Source organism: Chelonoidis abingdonii, chromosome 3 (assembly GCF_003597395.2).
Source record: "Chelonoidis abingdonii isolate Lonesome George chromosome 3, CheloAbing_2.0, whole genome shotgun sequence".
Lineage (NCBI taxonomy): Eukaryota > Metazoa > Chordata > Testudines > Testudinidae > Chelonoidis > Chelonoidis abingdonii.
In genome coordinates, this window is record NC_133771.1 from 24,963,496 (window position 1) to 24,984,505 (window position 21,010).

A 21,010-nucleotide genomic window follows, 5' to 3' on the forward strand; every position below is an offset into this window, starting at 1 on the left:
ACACCTTTTCATATGCATACTAATGATTCTTTTGCTTCATTACTCTATGTAGCTAGAATAAATGCTATTATTTTCAGAAGTAGTTTTAATCAATCTCTCTTGCCACCTGGCTGGACTAAGAAGGCTTGATCCTCCTAAGAAGGTACAGATCTTGAGTTTTCTATTTAAATGCTTCTCTTTTCTGTTCTATTTTATGTACTTATCACCTCCCTTACTGTAGTATCTAAACACCTCACACTACTTAAATAATTTTACCTTCACAAACACCTGTGAGGTAAAGAAATACTATTTCTCCCATTTTGCAGAAGAGGAATTCATGGAAAGTTATTGTAAAGGAGCCATTTCTCCCCTTTTCTGGGAAACATACTGAAGAGAACTGTCCTGCAAGAGGGAAGGGGATTGATTAGTTGAGATCATAGGTTCTCCTTTTCTCTAACTTCTACAAATTCTGTAAACCTGACATTATTGCTTCTTGATCAAAAAGTCTTCACTGGCTGCTAGCTATGATGAAGTCATGCATAACTTCACGTACTGCAGCCACTCTCAAACTTTTTGTATTGTGACCCCCTTCATACAGCAAGCCTCTGTGACTCCCACCCCAAAGTTAGAAATGGGTGTGTGTGTTAATATTAATTTAACATAACAATGGCTCAGGCCTGTCAGCCCCATCCATTGCCAGGCCCACCCATGGGCTGACAGCTCATGACCCACACATAACCATCTCATGACCCCCAACTTGAGGGGTCACCACCCCCAGCTTGCAAACCCCTGATCTACAGCAATGGGGAACTCAGTGGTGATCTGATCTGTGGGAAATAGTATGTAGTGTGGGATATGTAGTCCCAGTCAACTGTATCTCTGTATTAATGGGTGGAAATTACTGTGTTGCTTTTTTGTTTTAAGTCTAATTTCAAGGCTCCTTTTACAAATAATGATTTAAAATATGTGATGCTTGTAAACGAAGTTGCAATAGCAAATGTAATTTTACGTTTCCTATAATTTAACCTCTTCTCTGCTATTACCTAAAGGCACATCAAAACTTGCAGACATTTCATTCTTCTTGTTCTGTAGCAAAAAAATGCCACCAGCTACAAACATTAATTTAATACAATTACATTTAAATAAAAGTGTAGAGATAGCAATTACAGAACTAGAATGCACCTAAAATACTCACTTTGAGTCCACTCAGCTGGCACTGATTCAAGTGATTATTTATTCTTTTCTGGACTAGGCGTGTGTTCTAGCAGTTTATTATAGGACATATCAGACAAATAAATTCAGCTACCCTAGACAAGCTCAACTGCTGAATTTATCTGGTCATTTCTTTTAAAAATGATCAAAACCACTGGTAACCAAGTATTTGTAAGCCTGTATAAAGTTAACACCCCAGTAAAGTTAACACTTCAGTACCAAGTAAGCAGGACTTCACAATGCTTTCTATTAATTATGACTATGTCAACTTCACAATACAGTGTCTCTTGAGCTTGCATATGCCAATGCTATGAATGAGGAAAGGAATTATGTAGGAGTTTTAGACACCAAGTTAACTGTTTAACGTAATGTATTTTTAATGAAATACTAATTGCTTTTGAGTCTTAGTTTGAGCCTTTCAGACAGAGGCAGGGGACTATCTATCCATACATTACAGTCATTTTTGCTTTGCTGCAGAGAAGAACAGGAATCTAATCTTTTAAATGACAGTATTGGGCTTGGGAAACTGTTAGCTTCCACTACCGAGGCAGGTTTTGGAGATACTTGCATTGACAAATTATTGCTACTTATTTTTAAATTTGCCTCTCTCTCTCTCCATTTAGTTGAAAGATTTGATCCTCCGTTACCCCTCTCCTTGGTGATGTTTTCCTTCATCTGAGCTGGATTCAGTTGCCTCCGCTGTTTAATTCTGTAAATCTGATTTTTATCCATCGTAGTCCCATCATCACTGTCTTCACTAGAAGAATGTCTGTCATGGCACACACTCTTTTTAATGGAAGTTTTCCAAGTAGCTTGAGTACTGAATTTTTTAATGTGATAGTTATCTGTGGCCGTTGCTAACTTTAGTGATTCACCTTCTGAGTGCAAAGGCTCTGCTGCATGACTTCTCAAACCGACAGACTTCAAACAGCTGTGTTTGGGGTGTTTTTGCTCCATTTGTACCAAGTTGCCAGGTTTTTTGTACTGTTCCTGGTAATTTTGTACACTCGAGACTTTCAGATATTTTTCTGATAACATTTTGATTTCCTTTGTGGTGTCACTTAATTGAATTGAAGGATAAGTGGAAACAGTCTCAGGAATTGATGTTTCTTTAATTTGTTTCAACAATTGTAAAGGTTTCAGCTGCACTAAGTTTAGAGACAGTGCAGTATCTTTCTGCACAGACGTCTTCAGAAATATTCGTTCTCTTAAAGGCAACTTCTGAAGCTGTTCTACCAGATCAGTAGGGGTTCGAACCAAATACTCTGCACTGATGCAAGAATCTTCATCAGACTGAGTGGCACCAGAATATTTTTTGTTTTCCCTTGTTTTGTGCTGAAGTGTACATGGTTGGCTTATACAATTATTAGATGCACCAAGCTCAGACACTGAACAACAGGCAGAATCAACACGTGCTGGTGAATTGCTGAATGAGGTTCCATCCCAATCAATGCTACCCAGTTGCAGATCAACTATCATAGAAGAAACATAAGAGGACGATGCCTCAGGGAGTTGAGTAAACTGTGCTGGTAAAGTAAGAGAGCCATCTAAAACACTGTGATACTGAGTGTTGGGTGAAGCAGTTAGAGGAAGGGTAGATACTGGGTTTTGTAACTGAACAATTACAGTGGAAAAATCTGCAGCTAAAAGGGAATCATTAGATTTGGAGATACTTTTCTCCTGTATTTGATTATCAGGAAGAGTTTTAAAATCTGACTTGGAATCCTGCTCAGGAAAGCTTTCACATGTAGATTGCAAATTCATCACAGACAGAAGATCAGCAACATTACCATCGATATTTGAGTGTTCTTTTTCTTTTGGTTTATTTTTCTTACCTGAAAAAACAAAGAGCATACATAACAGGTGTTTCTTTGTGTTAAAATAAAAAACAAAAATTAACCTTATAGTACTAGCAGATGAAAAAGAGGAGATGGGAAGGAGATGAGATCTTACTAGGGCCACAATCTTCCACTGAATATGATGTATGAACAGCTATGGAAGAGCTGATGCAGTCCTGAAAATATCTTTATTATCTGTGTTATGGTAGTGCCCACAGAGTGCTAAGCATTGGTCAGCTTTCAAACTTACTTCTCTGTTTCCTTTCCAAAACTTCCAACTTTTCCACTTTATAGAAGCCAACAATGTCAGGATAGGCAGCCTGAAACAAAGCTTCTTCCTCTACTGTAACCACAAATGACTCTGTGGGCTGATCATCTGCTGTAACATAATGCTCTACAAAATTAACAAAAGCACATTAGGGCTGAGGGCATGGAGGAAGGGAAAGGACCAAAGCAAAAACAATGCAGTTCCCTTGTCTTTAACTACAATTTTCAAATATAAAGGTCAGTAGCAGATTAGAGGTCAGACCCCGGTCATGCTAAGGCCCCTTTGCACCAGTCTGTCATGGGCAGTTGAGATTCCCCAGTCATGCGGGATTTTTTCATGTGAAGTACTACCACTCTAATATAGGTGATATGCTGGGGCCAAGAAGGAATAAAACCGGAGTCCAATGTGCTGTCGTGGTCCCAAGTCAGTATAAGGGACATCTTTGCCCTCCAAGTGTGCACCAAGTGCTGCTCTGATACGCCTAACAACTGCCACAGACAACTCTCACCCCAAGCGCTGTTTGCATTTTCAATCAGTTTGATTTTAAGTGGGTGTTTTCTGCATATGTTCATAGAACAGTTGTCCACTCTGTACTACAGGTCACTTGTGCACATTGCTGGCTGCCCACTTCCTTTAAAGGGGATTTTTGTCCACTGTTTTTGGTTGCATTACAGGATAACCCACGCGTGTATAACACCACACCAACCTGGTTTTTGCCATTCAATTTCAAAACAAGGAATTCCATTTTTAACACGTGTCCTGACTATCCTGTGAAACAAAAGCAGACATGGTACCAACTTCACTAAATGATTTTGCTAAAGTAAGAAATGTGAAAAATCACAAACCTATTGCAAAATTTTAATTTTGTAATCTATGCAAATTAATCAGACGGAAAAAAATTCTATTCCTCTATCAGTAGATTTAGTACAGATTCTAAAAATCAGAAGATTTTCTTTTAATATCTGTAATTTTTTCTTTGGTGCAGGTAAATAATAAACTTCAGTTCTTGACTTTGAACATATAAACAGACCACTAGTGAATGTAAAGGTCATAAAAAGGTACCAGATGAGCATCACTGGAGAGTGAAGTCCCCCTTCTCACAAGAGATACAAAGGCAGTGATACTGAAAAATTTCTTCATACTGCCCTGCCTATGGCCCTCAACCCTAGCATGGGGACAACCTGACATAGCAGTTGTGTCTCTATTTATTAATTCCTTTTGTCTCTTTGCTCAGACTGGAGAGTTTTGAGCCAGAGAGATATTGCTTGGGGGGAAATATTCATTTTATCTCATTGTGCAGTTTAGTTAGGTTGTGTGTGTGTGTGTGTGTGTGTGTGTGTGTGTGTGTGCGCACATGCTGCCGATGTTTTTTTGTTACACTGACAGTTGCAACTGAACAGCCATCAGATGATAACTTAATCTCGCTACTGGCAGTGGATTTGAACCAGCAACTTAGAGGTTAAAAGGTTCCACATTCTACTAACACTTCTACAAACCATTCAGTCCCTGCTTTCAGTATTTCTTTGGAACAGAATTCTGAATAATCACCATTGATCCTGCAAAAACTCACCTTACCACTTGTGCTATTGCCCATCTGTGAGCAGTCCCCCTGAACTCAATGGAACTACTCACAATAAAGTAAAATGTGTAAATGTGTGCTAAAACAGGTTTTAGGCACTATTCCTGCATATATGGAAACTGGATGAGATACACAGAAACAGAAGGGGAAATTACTATCTATGTAATAGGCATAACTCTGTTCAGTGGTGGCTTTGCACCCATGCAGGAAAGGAGAGGTAATCGGATGTCTTTGGCTATCGATGATGGTGCAAGACCAGTGATGAGATTGTCACAGGTACATACTGGCAATGTGTGTGGGTATATCATCTAAGCAGTGCACAGCCTCTCTGCATGCCCTTTTTTGCTGAATTGGTAATAGAATTTGATGGCAACACTGAACTGAAAGTTTAACAGAGTTAGACAATAATGATATTCCGTCTTGACAAGAAGTATAGTAGAATTCAACAGCAAGACCATTCACTATTAGCCATAAGAGAAAAACCAGTAGGTATGATAAGAACTTCAGCTCCCCAGCTGTAACCTGTCACCTACTAAGATTTATAGACCACAGGCCTGATCGTGCATGGACTTCAATGAGCAAAGACTCATGCCCATAGTGCTTTATCTCATGTATAGTCTCACTGAAGTTGATAAGACTATGGCTAAAAGTGAGGCTGTGAAGAACCATGTCCTATAAACTAGCATTAAAAGAAACTTTTGTACACATTTTGCTTCACACTTTATTTCTGTGTAGCCACAATGACAGAAATGCAGCACTGGTTTAAGCTTTTATCTTTTTCGAAAGGCAGCACATAGTTCAAGGATGAGGCAAAACGGGGAAGTAAATTTTACTTCAGTAAGTAATAAGATTTTCTCCAGTGACAGAAGTGAACAGAAACATGGAGTGAATTAAAAAACTTCACAAAATACATTACCGTATTGCCCGCAGCTGCTCTGTATCTGTCTGACCAGACTTTCTTTTGATCATGTCATAGTGTGTCAACAGTGACAACAGTTTCTTGCAAGCATAGTGTTTGGTCCATTCCATCTTCTCAAAAGCAAGTCTCTGTTAAGAAATGCAACCGTAATACCTTCTTATTTTGTTGTTACAGTGTCCTTAACAGTTATCTCAATGAACACTTTAAATACATATTACGTTTTATACATCGGTTTAATACCCACCTTATAGTAAGACACTAATGATCTCTCAGTGCAAGACGGGAGAATAATGGACACCCATAATAGGATAGATATAGCAGCCTGCTCAACTGAGAGTTAAGGGAGCAGTTGTGTAATAGCAGCAGCATGAATGGGAAGGCCACATTGAAAGCTAAACATTTTCTTATCAGATTCTGATAACATATCTCTTCCATGCATGCACACCCACAGATTTTTAATCACCTTCCACCAGAGTACTCATTAGTGGCCCATTGTCTATACACCATTCAAGTAAACAGTGCCATCAGTCTGATGGAACATCAAAACAGATCTTCTGCCCTGCCAGGAAAGGTGAGCCTTAGGCCAAGTCTACACTGCGACTTTAAATCGGTTTAATGGCCGATATACCGATTTAACGCTGTACCCGTTCACACGACGTCATTAATATCGAGTTAAACGGCTCCTTAAATCGATTTCGGAACTCCTCCCAGACGAGAGGAGTAGCGCTAAATTCGATAGTGATAACTCGGATTAGGGTTCGTGTGGACGGAAATCGACATTATTGGCCTCCTAGAGGTATCCCACAGTGCACCACTGACCGCTCTGGTCCGCAATCCGAACTCGGATGCGGAGTGCCGGTAAACAGGAAAAGCCCGAGACCTTTAGAATGACATTTCCTGCTTTCACAGTGTCCAGCTCTGATCAGCACGGGTGGCGATGCAGTTCAAATGCAAAAGTAGCTCCTGCATTGAACCTTACGGGAGATACTAGATCTGATCGCTGTATGGTGAGACAAATCTGTTTTATCAGAGCTCCGTTAAAGAACAGGAAATGCCAAAGCGTTTGAAAAATAAACTCCAGGATACACAGCGGTGCGTGACAACCGTAACGGGAAGCCAGAGACTCAAACGGATGCTCATGAGGGAGGGAGGGGGTAATGAGGACTACAGCTACCAGTCTCCACAGCAGTCTCTGAAAACTATTTGCATTCTTGGCTGAGCGCCCAATGTCTGTAGCTTAATACACGGTGTCTTGCGTGGTTCACGGAACAGCTCGTCAGTCTCTTCCCCCCCCCAGCACGTGAAAGAAAAGTAAAATAAATAATTCCTTGAGTACTGTAAATGTCACCCTCTGTGTACTGAATGCTGCTGGCAGACGCGATGCTGCTGCGGTGAAGAGCAGTATCCGCTCCTCTGCCCCTCCCCAGTGGTAGACGGTCGCCCAGTGAGTGCTCCTGGCTGAGTCTGGCCGGGGGCTCCTGGGTGAAAATGGGAATGACTCCCTTTTTCTGACAGTGGATGGTACAGAACGGCTGGTAACTGTCTTCATCTTATCACCTGGGGGCTGAGCTCATCAGACCCCTTCCTCTCTTGTGTAAAGAAAAGATTCTGAACTGCATGGACTGTCATAGCCCATGGAGGCTGCCTCCCCCTCATTTTATCTCACTAACTAGTCTGTGATTCTTATTCCTGCATTCTTCATAACATCATGCCAACAATGGGGGGGGGGGGGGGGTCACTGCCGTGGTAGCCCAGGTAGGTGGAAGCAACGGTTGCGTTACTTGCAGGGGCTCCCTCTGTGAATACTGACACATGGAGCAGCTGTGCTGTGATACACTGCTTTAAATACACTTGATCCTATTCTTGTCCGGACTGACTCTATTTTTATTAACCATAAAGGGCAGGATTGACTCAGTCCCAAGTGAGTCAATCCCAATTTTGCTTCCAAAAATTTTCACAGGGTTATTATCCGTTCTCTGTCCCATTTACTGAGTGACAAAAAGAGGTGAGATGTAACAGTTTCTGCTGTCTACAGTAGTACTGTACCGTCTACAACCAGGGAGGGGAGAGGAGCGGATAATGCTCTTCAGTGCTGCAGCATCGCCTCTATCAGCAGCATTCAGTACAAAAGAGGGTGACATTGTAAGTATCAAGGATTGGTTTATTTAACTTTCATTTCTCGTGCTGGGTGGGGGAAGAGACTGATGAGCTGTTCCACTTGAACCATGCGAGACACCGTGTTGTAAGCTACAGACATTGGGCGGCTCAGCCAAGAATGCAATAGTTTTCAGAGACTGCTGAGGACTGTGGGATAGCTGAGTCCTCAGCACACCCCTTCCCTTCCTCCATTGATTCCTGCGCCCCTGAGGCTAATGTTAATGGTTCGCGGGAGGTTCTGGGTAAATGTCGTCACGTCATTCCTTGCTCCGGGAAACATCAGCAGACAGTCCTTTCGCACCTTTTCTCCTGGATTGCCTTGCAGAAACAATAGCACGGACTCCCTAGGACACGTCCGCGTTTTTGTTTCTTCCCGTCACCATTTGTGTACTAATGCGTGGAGACAGAGGCGACACTCGGAGCGCTACACACCAGCCATTCAATTGCTTTTGCATGATAGCACAGATGGTTACCAGTTGTTCTGTACCGTCTACTGCTGGAGAAAACTGGCAATGACATGACGGTTATCTCTCCTTCTCTGAACTGTCCGTGTGCTATCATGATTGCCCCTGGCTAAAATCAGCTGGGGGCGCAACGCAAAAGCAAAACTTGGATTGGACTCACTGGCACTGAGTCAATCCCTCCCTTATGGTTTCTAAAAATCAGAGTCTGTCCTGCCTACAAGAAGAGAAAGTGTATTAGAAAGAGCGCAGCTACTCCGTTGGCTGTATTAACAGGGGGTTCCCCGCAGACCGTCACCCATTGCTTCCCTTCTCTCCCAACCTCCGCAGCTACCGTGGCAGGGCCCCCCATTTGTGTCATGCAGTCGTGAGGAATACAAGAATAGAAACATAGACTTATTCGTACAATCGACATACACGTTAAAGGGGGAGGGGGGGCACTTTGGAGGCAGGCAGCCGGGGCTATGACAGTCCAGGCAGACGTATCTATTTTAGAAACCAAGAAGGGAGCGATTGACTCTGTCCAAGTGAGCCACTCCCAAGTTTGGTTTCTGAACCATTGTGCAGGGGCAACTCATATAGCATCGGACACTACAACTGTATGCACTGGCCAGGTAAACAGGAAAAAGCCTGAATCCCCCGCGAACTTTTTGAATTCCATTTCCTGATTGTCCAGCGTGAGGGTCAGCACACACACAGGTGAGCACACAGAGCTCATATGGTGCACTGGTAATCAATGCAGCAGTCCTCCTGATAATCGAAGAAGAGCAACAGCTTGGACCACACAGGAGGTTCTGGATCTGATCGCTATACTGGGGTGATGGGACTCAGTGCTCACAGCACTGCGTTCCAAAAGACGAAATGAAAAAAGTTTTGAAAGAATTTCAAAGTCTATGGCTGAAAAGGGCCACAGCAGGGACTCCCTGCAGTGCAGAGTAAAAGTCAAGGAGCTTAGGCAGCCTACCAGAAAACCAGAGAAGCAACGGAAGGTCAGGCTTGAGCCGAAACATGCCGCTTCTATGTGAACTACATGCATTTTGGGGTTTCAGCTACCCAGTTGCCCCACCCCTGTCCATGGATTCAGACTTTTGGGATTGAAATATCAAGTGTTTTCTGAGGATGTAGCCGAGGGGGAAGATGGAGAGGTGAATTAATGAGGATGAAAAGACCATCCGGTGAGAGCACACAGCAGTCCAGTATAACCCAACAGCAGGATCTTTTTGAGACCCAAGAATTACAGTCCTGCGCTCCCAAGCGACAAGCCTCAGACAGTGAAAGCCATGGAAGCGACCTCGTAAGTGGTCCCTTCATTCTGTATCAAACACGGATTAAAACAAGATGGTTTTTTATTAGATCGCATTGACACAGGGCTTTTGCTGCAGGTCGCAGCCATTACGGTTTACAGGAAAATTTCGTTACATGTCTGGATGGAAGCGAAATCCTCCAAATTAAATCTCCATGAATCGATCGTGGAGGAACTCAAAAGCCCTTATATATATGAGCAACAGTTTTCTGGCCAGGCAGCCTTATCCCGTTCCCCCTAGTAGGTTAACTTTCAACGGCCATGCATTTTGCAGACATTTGGTACTGCAGGCATTGAAGGCATTGCAACTGAAGGCATGCAGAAACAAACGATCTGCCTCTGCGTGGTTTCTCAGGAGAGAGATATCATCCATTGTTACTTGTAGAAAATCAGGAGTAAATAGGGGCAGACATGGCGATTTTGCATATGCCAGAGCGGGGGGATGGGAGGAGGGGATAGCGACGAAGTTTTCAGCGTTGGCAAGCAAGGATTCTTCCCAGCTACCAGCACACGTGTTGCGGGGGGTAAGTAGGGTGAGCACTAGCAGCGATCGTATATGATAGGAGCCATGCGCTGTTGGTGGATGTGAAAGAGGGGGGTTGGGCTTTTGCAGGTTCCTCTTAACAGGAGCAAGGCATCATTATGATCACTGTGTACATGCAACGGCGGAGAAGTCAAACTTTTAAAGCCTTACTTACCATCGCCGCGTGGATGTAGGGTGGCCGTACCTGCGTCTGTGTGTGTGCCACACCAGTCACACAGCACCTGAATATTTAAACGATACAAAATGCGACCTTGTATAGAGATCAAAATGTGCTCTGTAAGGTGGATAGTGTTCTTTGTGAAAGAGTATAGCATTGTTCTGTAAAAGGTATCTTTCCACATACTTATCACCCTGGTTTGCCTCCCCCATGCAGCTGCAATTCTCTGCAGTCCTACGCCATCAATGAGGGCGTGCTCTGATACGGCGGAGGAAGAAGAAGGACGCGAGATGAATGTTCACAGAAACTATTGAAGTAACACGCAATGGAGGGATAAACAGAATGATTGGAAGGATGTGGTAGCAAAGTATAGGAAGATGCCAGTGAAGATCTGAGAGGGCTAGGCAGGAAACCAGCGCTGGCGAGATGCAACGCTGGATCTGTGCGTGCTCAAACTGATATCTCCTCCAACCATGTGTGGATCTTCAGGAAGAGCAGCGCAGTAGCAGAGTGCCGCTGCAGCCTGTATCACTCCCTGCAAGCCCACGTCCCATATCTCCCTCACCCAGACGTGTAAGAACGCGTGGGGGAAGGCTTTCTGCACCCGCCTACTCCCTCACACCCCCTGGAGAGTTCAGTAAAAGGCTGTAATTACGCTACAATGTGCTTAATGGCCTTTCCTTCCCCCTCCCTCAAAGCACAGCAGCCAGGGATACCTCCTAGTTCTCTGCCTTTTTTTATAGTTCCTTTGTAATAAAGAATACATCGAAAGGGGGAGGATGGGTTGCTTACAGGGAAAGTAGTAAGGAAAACACATGATTTTTAACAGATGCATAATTACTTTAATGAATAATGAAATAATATTTTATAACGAGACTGAATGTTTCCTTCACCAACCTGTAATCAAAAGGGAGGGTGGGTTGCTTACACTGTATAAGTCCATCAAGTGCGGAGGGTTCATCAAAGGGGAAGCAAACAGGTCACACCGTACCCTGGGCCGTGCTGAAACTCGTTTTCAAGGCTTCTCTGATGCGCAGCGCCTCCAGGTATGCTCTTCTAATCACCCTGGTCTCTGGCTGCTCCGTACTCAGCGGCCAGGTGATTTGCCTCAGCCTCCCACCCAGCCATAAATGTCTCCCCCTTAGTCTCACAAAGATGTGGAGCACACAGCAGCAGCAATAGCAAGCGGGAATTGTTTGGCTGAGGTCTGAGCGAGTAAGTAATGATCGCCAGCGACCCTTTAAACGGCCAATGCACATTCTACCACCATCCGGCACTTGCTCAGCCTGTAGTTGAACAGCTCCTGACCACTGTCCAGGCTGCCAGTGTATGGCTTCATGAGCCATAGCATCAAGGGGTAGGCTGGGTCACCAAGGATAACTACAGGCATTTCCACCATCCCCAACGTTTTTTCTGGTCTGGAAGTAATTCCCTTGCTGCAGCCGTTTAAACAGACTAGTGTTCCTGAAGACGCGAGCGTCCAGAACCCCTCCTGGCCATCCCACGTGGATGTGGGTGAAACGTCCTTGTGGTCCACCAGTGCTTGCAGCACCATTGAAAAGTACCCCTTGCGGTTACGTACTGGGGGCCCTGGCGCTCTGGCCAAGATAGGGATATGGGTTACCTCTATGGCCCCACCACAGTTCGGAAAACCCATTGCAGCAAAGCCATCCACTATCACCTGCAGCGTTCCCAGAGTCACAACCTTTCGTAGCAGCAGCTTAACGATTGCTTTGGCTACTTGCATCACTGCAGCCCCCACAGTAGATTTGCCCACTCAAAATTGATTTTTGACTGACCGGTTAGCTGTCTGGCGTTGCAAGCTTCCAGAGGGCTATTGCCACTCGCTCTCCACTGTGAGGGCTGCTCTCATGTTGTATTATGGCTTTTTCAGGGCAGGGAAAGCATGTGACAAAGTTCTAAGAAAGTGCTCTTACGCATGCGAAAGTTTCGCAGCCACTGCGAATCGTCCCACACCGTTAAAACAATGCGGTCCCACCAGTCTGTGCTTGTTTCCCTGCCCCAAATTCGGTGTTCAATGGGTAGAAGATGCCCCGTTAATAGCAGTAGCTCCAAAACGCTGGGGCCAGCGGTTAGGAGATTCTGCCTCCATCTCGTCATCGCTGTGCTCGCCGCTCAGACAATAGCTGCCTCCTCCTCTCCTCCTGCCTTTGCAGTTCATTGTTCAGTATGTCAACACGAGAGTACGCGAGGTGTTGACAATGGTCAGGATACCGTTTGTGATCTCAGGGTCCATGATTGCTGTGCTATGGCGTGTTGCTAATGCACTCCGGGAAAAAGGCGCCAAAGGCTTGTCTGCTGCCTTCACAAAGGGAGGGTGAGGCTGTACCCAGCACCACCCAGGGCAATGTTTTCTGCCCCATCAGGCACTGTGCTCTCAACCGGATAGTGGGAACTATGGGATAGCTGAGGAACAGTTACCCACAGTGCACCGCTCCTGAAATCGATGTAGCTTGGACCATGGACGCAAACAATCGATTTCGTGATCCCACTGTGGACGCGCTAAACCGATTTTATTAGATCTGTTTTGTAATATCGGTTTAAGCTAATTCAAAATAATCGTGCAGTGTAGACGTACCCTTAATGTTAGCCTTGGAGATGACCTAACCAAGAAGGGTATAGTTTCCAACTTCAGTACATCAGCCCCAAAACAAAATGGAGATAGATAGTTCTCCGTTATGCCGCAAGAAGCCACTTGGTAAGGTTCCACAATTATGTTGCTGGGTAATCTGTAAATCAGTCTGGAAGAGTCATTGTTCCAATGGACACTGAAATCACCCAGCACAATAAACCTGGGAGAATTCTATACTGGGCACAAGAACAAAATCACTTACTCAAGGCATAAAGGGCTGGCCTATTTAAGCCCTGTGATTTTTGCATTGTAACGATCAGTCTCAAATGTTACCTATAGACTTTTAGACAATGCTGTTCTAACACAAGGGGACCTCTTCAACTGTGTCGATTAAATACAATTTGGTGTATACACTTCAATGTTTCCTTTTGTATTGATAGAGTACAACTAAAACACATCTTAGAATATGATTAAACGTATAAGTGCAGAGTTCTTACTGGTAGGATATTAGTAGTCAGGCTAGTTCAACAGCACAATGAAGGCATTGTTTATACCACTAATCCTCAGAAGAGCAATACAATGTCAATACTGAAACAAATTTCTTGAAAAACGAGAACAGCGGTTCACAATTTTTTTTTATTTTTATGATGGAGCTCCCTTGCTACAAATTAGGAAATGGATATTACCTTGTGTCCTTCTTACCAATCCATGACAGTTGCCACCAAATTCCTTTTTATTCTGTCCAGTCTCTCTCATGTGTTCTCTGCCCTCTCTCTCCCTTGTACACTTTCCTTCTCACTATAGGGTTGTTATTTCTAGCTATTTCCTCCCCCCCTCCCCATTATTTTCTTGTTTACTGGATCCTCCTTCTCCTTTCCCACTAGGCAGAAAGATACATCCTGCTCACCCACTATGGACCTATCTATTAGTGGGCCAGATCCGTAGCTACTACAAATTATACTAGTTTCACTGAAGTCAGTTGTGCTGTGCTGATTTACACCAGATGAGGATTTCATCCATTGTACTTGAAAACAGTGTTAATGATACATGGTATCTCTCTCTTATGCATACTGTAGGCTGATAAAATCTATATCCACTCACATAACTTCTAGAAAGCATGCCAGAGCAGATATTTAAATTTTTAGGATGATGGACCTTCCCAGAAAAGCCTCCAAATTTGGTAGGTGGCAATTCAGAACTCGTAAGTGAGAGCTAGCTGTCATAACAACTCTACAATTCAGGACAGGATGTGAAAAGAAACTTCAGATCTAACTAAAGCTGCAGTACTTGTGAGTGATCCTGTTTTCCAATTCCTCTTACTACATTGTCCCCTTCTACAGCTATTATAAGGTCTTAATTTCAGATTTCCAAACAAACATGTATATTAAAGTTGTTGCAAGGTTCTTACATTGTTCCCACTGATAAAAGTTACTAATTAACATTAATATTCTCAAGTGCATTGCATACTAACAAATGCAACATGTCAAAGAGCTAGATTCTCTATGTATCATTCTGTACCTGAAAGGACAATAAATTTGGCCTCTGGTGCTCCATTATCCTGACCAGTTTGTTTTTGTTTACAAGAAATTCTTCGATAACCTTGAAATAAAGCAAAAAAAGAGAACGTTTAGAACAAAGTTAGCCGTAAATCCAATTCACTGATTAAAAATGAACCTTTAGCAGGCTTTTTAGTTACCTCAGAAAATGGAAAGCCCTCACAACCTCTAGCTTTTCTGCAAGTAAAACACACACATTAGGAACAGGCTAGAAACGTGTGTGATGCAGGACTTGCATGCTCACCCTGCACCTGAAAGCAATGAAGAGCAGTTCATTTTGAAGACATTCCTACTTTCTGATATTGTCCTCCACTGCATTTGTCTGTTTCACTTGCTCTGAACAATGCCACTCACAAAGGCAGCAGTATTGGCTGTCATGTGGTTCACAGGACTTAACACTTCCACACAGTTTACATCCACTGAGCTCATGGTCCTTACAAGAACCTACAGAAAAAGGAAGAAAGAGAATGAGATGAACCATGTTTCCCAAACTACACAAGAGTGTTTCATAAAGTTGAGTATATGTTGGTATATCACCAAAAGCTGCTGTATACAGAGCTAAGCACACTAGCAATACTGAGTAAGAGTTACAATAAAAATCAGATTTTTCTTGTTAGTTCAAATGTTGCAGAATGTTATTCTGTAAAATTATCTCTTTAAAGACCCACATATATCATGCATATGTGACACAGTGACAAAACTGTGGAATGAATGACTCTCTTTCTCTCTCTTCCCACCCCCTCCCTCCCCCTAAAAATTTCTTGCTGTAAGCAGCATTGGGTTTGAACTGAAGGTGCCAGATAGATAGTGCCTTGAGATTAAATAAATAAAATATTTATTTAAAAATAAAATCCAGACACAGTAAGAAGAATAGCAATGCAAATGTCTTCTGCTAATATATCTCAATCCTGTTAATGGAGGGCCCGCCAGCATGAATGACTGAGTAGTTCAGTCTCAATGTCAGTTCAGTCTTTGCTCTCTTTATTGGCACTGCCAAAAAGGTGCCAACTATGACGGCAGTTTGTGATGTAAATACCTGCCCAACCTAGACCTACACCACCTAACAGCAATTCAATAGCAACATCTTCTGCACACCTCCAACAGGGCCTAGGCTTGTACCAGTGGCCTGCAGGTTTAAAAAAAGGTCCTACTCCATCACCAATCCTCAAGAGAGAGGGTTTATATTTTTTAAAGAAAGCTAATCCAGAAGCTGAGACCTGCACGAAAAGCAATTTTTAATGCAAGTCATTTAAAATATTTTAAAGGGAATTATCTATTTCAAAAGGCATTATATAGTAACTCCTCACTTAAAGTCGTCCCGGTTAACACTGTTTCGTTGCTGAGCAATTAGGGAACATGATGGTTTAAAGTTGTGCAATGCTCCCTTCTAATGTCATTTGGCAGCTGCCTGCTTTGTCCACTGCTTGCAGGAAGGGCAGCCCGTTGCAGCTAGCTGGTGGGGGCTTGGAACCAGGGTGGACTGGCAGCCTCCCAACAGCTCCCCACTCCCCTAAGATCCCTGTGCTGCAGCCGCCCAGCTATCAATCGAGCAGTTCAGCTGTCCCTCTCCCCACTGCCATGTGCTGCTCCTGCCCTCTGCCTTGGAGATGCTCCCAGAGACTCCTGCTTGCTGTGCAGGGGGGGGAAGAGATGGGGATAATGTCAGGGTGTCCCCCTCCCCCCTGCTCCTGCACCCCACTTACCTCTTCTCCATAAAGAGCAGGGAGGGGACATGATGGGGAGAGACAGAGAGAGCTTGGGGCAGCAGCTGCTGTCTCAACTTCCTGATCCACTTAAAAAGCCAATGCACTTAAGAGTGGGTCAACTTACTTAAAGGGGCAGTGTGCATCTCTCTCTCTCCCCCACACACAAGGTGTGTGTCTGTCTCTGTCTGCTATGCTGCCTCCCCTCCCTCGAGTTCGTGCTGCCTTGTGTGAGAGGCTACATTAACAACCCTTGAGGGCTCAGCAGAGTGCTAGTTCATCATTTAGCAGCAAGGCATTCCATGGGAAATATCCCTCCCTCTTCCACCTTCTAACTTCACCGCCTCAACCAAGCTTCACAATCATCATAGCGGTGAACAGTATTAAATTGTTTGTTTAAAACATATACTGTGTGTATATCTATATAATATATAGTTTTTTGTCTGGTGAAAAAAATTTCCCTGGAACCTAACCCCCCCAGTAACAATAATTCTTATGGGGAAATTGGATTCGCTTAATATCGTTTTGCTTTAAGTCACATTTTTCAGGAACATAACTACAACGTTAAGTGAGGAGTTACTGTACTTATAAGGCTCCACAATGGAGGGCAGCCTCATTACCCAGGGACGCTGCTGCAGGGGAGCAAATAAAATGTGCATCAAATTAAAACAAAAATCTACCCCTTTTCATACCGACCTGGATGGTGGCACACAGAACAATGAGTCATCTTGTTAACTGTTAGAACAGATGCATTACCACGTTGAAGCTGTCCTTTCCATTGATCAAACCTAAAATTATATTACAAACTTTAATACAATACAATCCCATCTAATTCATCCTCTTCAAATTATTTAGTTTTCCTTTACACAATTTGTTTCAGTAAATATACTTTTGAGTGTACACTATGGATTGTTGGGACATCTAGCTTTGAGAATCATTGGGGCAATAGTCATACCAGACAACATTAGAATCTAAAGACCCTATTCAAAGCCCTTTAAAGTTAATGAGTGTCTTTTCAAATTACTTTTGTGGGCTTGGGATCAGGATCTACCTCCTCTGATCCTGCAAACATGTATTACTGTTTGCAAGAATAGGAACTAGGAGTTAATGCAATTTTAAGCAATAACTAACTGAAAAAAAAATAGTTTGCCTGGAAGAATGTATTGTTTGAATACACAGCTGATCATCATGTAAGAAATTTAATATTTTGTCTCCTTAAAAATTAAAACATGAGTAGCATAGACTCAGGTTCAAAGTGCATCATAAAACTGTCTTTCAATAAGACAATTTAAAACACTCAAATATTTCAGGAGACAAGACAAACTTTAACTTTACCTCTGCAGTAAACTTTGACCTCGCAAAGTCCCAATTAACTTTAAAGCTTGTTCTTTTCCAACTCCTGGGACTCCCTTTTAGAGAGAAGGAAACATGGTACATATTAAAGTTTAAACTAATGTAAAACACTGATATCTGTTAGGTGTAATATAACACTATTTTGTACAGTCTTTCACACAAACTGCATCTCAAATGCAGAATTCATACATTAAAAAAAAAAAAGAAAAAAGAATTTCAGAGGACTGAGTAGGGGAACATAAATTGGTTTTGACTAAGATTTGAAATGAACAAAAAGGCAGACACAAATAGGAAAGCAGTTTTAAATGACAGGAGATGCAGAAAAGTGTCTTGCACTAACAGTGGCCTGATAGTGTGGAAGAAGAGAGAGGAGGTACCAGTATTAGATGACAGTAAAGTAAAGCAGAGAAAAAACAGTGACAGACAGGAGCAATTTCAAGAAGGGTTGTGTAAACCAGAAGGGTAATTTTCAACTGTGTGTCTTGATGCGACTGGAAAGACAATCAAAAGAGAAGGTCACATTTGTTTACATGTCGCAGTAGGGGAATAACCTTCTCATCAGCAGAGGTCAGAGAAGTTGGGACTTCGAGGAGTTCCATGGAGAAGGGAGCTTCCATTGTCTCGATAAAAAGAGATAAAGGCACGGGTTTGGATTTCAGAGAGACAGTACACACCATAATATATTCAATATTGTGGAAGTGGTGGAAGACAGGCTAGTAGACTTCAGGCCTTGCAGGAAAGGTGGGCACTTAAGGAACCTTTGTGCCCTCTCAACTCTGGGTTGCTCTGGGGACTGGAGAGGCTCCTGACATAACCTACAAAGTCTAGAACCTACCTTATGGGAGCTTCTCCATTTTGCTCTCTGGGCCATAGCACTGCCTAGAAGCTTCTCAACAGTACATGCTATACTACAGTCTTGCCATTGATATGTCCAACACACACTTCTACCTGTGCCAGTGACTCTTACAGCTCCTTTATGCCATGTGTAAAAGAGCCAGAACCGGAGTGAGAATATCACCCTGGATCTTAAATAAAAAAAAAAAAAAAAAAAAGTAATGAAAGGATTAATAAGCACAAAAAGTCTTTAAGAAAGCCCACTTGCCAAATCAAAATAATGACTGTAAAGGAGAGTCACTTTAAAGAACATTTAATTTTTATTAAAAAGAACCAGTATGTAACTTGATTCTGAAGATAATGACAACTATTCACACCAGAAAGTCAACAAAACAAAGATTGCTACCTTAAATGGTATCAGAAAACAACCAATGCTCTCACAACACTACCATCACTACAATATTAAAGTGACAGGAAATCTTCAGTTAGCTTAAAAAGTATTTTTGCTAAAATTTAGCCATCAATTTTGATTTCCATGGCAGCTTGTAAATAGATATATGTTGAGAGAATACTAAAAGAATGATGAGAGAGACATATAGATTTTCAAAACAAATGATGTCCAAGGATTCTTTTTCAAACTTTATATTCCCTGGGTGAGAGAAATAGATTTGGTATTTTCTACCTGAACCTTTCCTGAAGAACATCATTAAAATTAAATAGCAAAGCACTTCTACAATCTTTCAGGAAAAAAAAGTTGTGCGGATGGAATAACTAAGTTGAGTGGGTGTGAGCAGCACCGGAAATCCAGGCAATCAGCAAACCCAGTCAAGATAACCATCATAACAATACCAAAAGGAAATATCCAAATTGGCTGCAAGCCTCTTAAATAAAAATAAAAACAGCATTAACTGCTGCACCAGCTAAACAAAAAAATGCTGAAAAAAGATAGCAGGAAAATATATATCTTCCTCAATATCCAGAATTTCATGAAGAATTTAAAAAAATTCAGATGCTTCTTGCTTTATATATAATATGGATTTAGCCTTCTTACTTATGCAGAATGGAAAGCACCTTGAAGTGAATTCATTATAATTAAAATCCCTACTGTTTACACAAAATTAATATGGAGTTGTCATAAGGTTGTAGTATGTCTCCAATGCAACTACAATGGGTCATCCCTTGTAGACATGGTCATCTGGGAAATATGTTTTGTTTAACTGAATTCTAGATGGAATCTAGTCCACAATTAGACATAGCACAGAAAGGAAGAACAGAAGTTTTGAAAAACAAATTTACAAGTCAGTGAGAAAGCTGCATGAGAGGAGACAACTTGAACTATAGCAACTGGGAATTGGGGTGCTCACTTGGAGGGGCAGAGACTAGGGAAGACATCCAAGCCAGACTCCCATCACAAGATAGTTGAAACAAGTACATGTAGAGTAGGGGCTTCAGATTAGGAACTTTTTTTTTTTTTTTTTTAAATGGGTTTGCACACTGCCTAACAAATAGGGTTCTGCTCCATGATGAGACTCCTAAGTGCTACCACAACACAATTCATTAATTAATATTAAATAGAAACTCTTGCTTTAGTAAACATCTGGTACATTAATGAGGAAGAACAAGAACTGAATTTTTCAAAACATGTATGTGCATTTATGCCATCTTGTTCTACAGGACAACAGAAGCTGAAGGAAAAGCTCAAAAATCTAAGAGTGACAGGATGTCAGAGATCCATAGGAAAATGGACACACTGCAACTATCTATCACTTTGGCTAAGGATACAGTCAGGAGCGCCTGCACTGGCCTAAGAGAGGCAACGGAGGGAGCTGACAGCCGGCGCTCTCAACTCCGCTTGCTGCTCCTTTTCGGGAGCCCAGCTGCTCCATGGGCTCCCAGCTACCCACCAGGGCTCCTGCTTCTCTGCCGGGAATGAAGCAGCCACCCAGGCTCTGAGTAGGGAGCCCAGGCAGCTGGCAGGAGCCCATCTGGGAGTGAGGAAGACTTTATTATAAGCTGAATTCCACATTAATTTTTTAAGCATTGAAACCAGTGGCATGATTTGGCCATTTGACAGTTTAAGGGCCACAACAGAGTTGTTTTGAAATCATGCTAAAGCAGAGATTTAAATCCTAATTCACCCAAGCACTTTAAACACACTCTTAAGTGCTTTGTTGTATTGAAGCCTTAGATGAGATGACAACTCAAAGAATTACTGTCAGGGGACTGGGCCCATAAGAAAAAACAAATAAAATAGTTTGGTAAAAAAAAAAAAATGTTTGGAACCCTTGAAGAGTAAGACAAGAGTGCAAAATGTTTGGACATTGGGAAATCCAAGGTGACAGAATGAGAATCTGCTTGTGTTAATGGAGAACTGAATTCCTGAACTCCTGACAAACTTAAGTTTGAGAGAGTTAAAAGCCAGAAGGGATCATCTAGTCTGACCTCCTGTATACCACAGGCCATTACATTTGCAGCTGTATTAATCCCAATGACTTTTGACCAAAGCATCCAATCCCTATCACATGGGATGGTGATCTACTAACCAGGCAGTTTT

General features: G+C 42.5%; 1 protein-coding gene across 3 annotated transcripts in view; it reads right to left on the minus strand.

Moving 5' to 3' along the window:
* Positions 1–1,396: 1,396 nt before the first annotated feature.
* GEN1 (GEN1 Holliday junction 5' flap endonuclease) overlaps positions 1,397–21,010 on the minus strand; it is a 42,595-nt gene continuing 22,981 nt past the window's right edge. For all 3 annotated transcript variants that reach the window (XM_075063660.1, XM_075063659.1, XM_075063661.1), the window contains 9 exons: positions 17,605–17,678; positions 16,966–17,057; positions 14,860–15,010; positions 14,707–14,743; positions 14,529–14,609; positions 5,793–5,923; positions 4,004–4,065; positions 3,280–3,423; positions 1,397–3,026 (listed from right to left, as the gene is read on the minus strand). In XM_075063660.1, the coding sequence (XP_074919761.1) occupies positions 1,579–3,026; positions 3,280–3,423; positions 4,004–4,065; positions 5,793–5,923; positions 14,529–14,609; positions 14,707–14,743; positions 14,860–15,010; positions 16,966–17,057; positions 17,605–17,678 (2,220 nt within the window). In that variant the 3' untranslated portion in view covers positions 1,397–1,578. The remainder of the gene's footprint in view (positions 3,027–3,279; positions 3,424–4,003; positions 4,066–5,792; positions 5,924–14,528; positions 14,610–14,706; positions 14,744–14,859; positions 15,011–16,965; positions 17,058–17,604; positions 17,679–21,010) is intronic.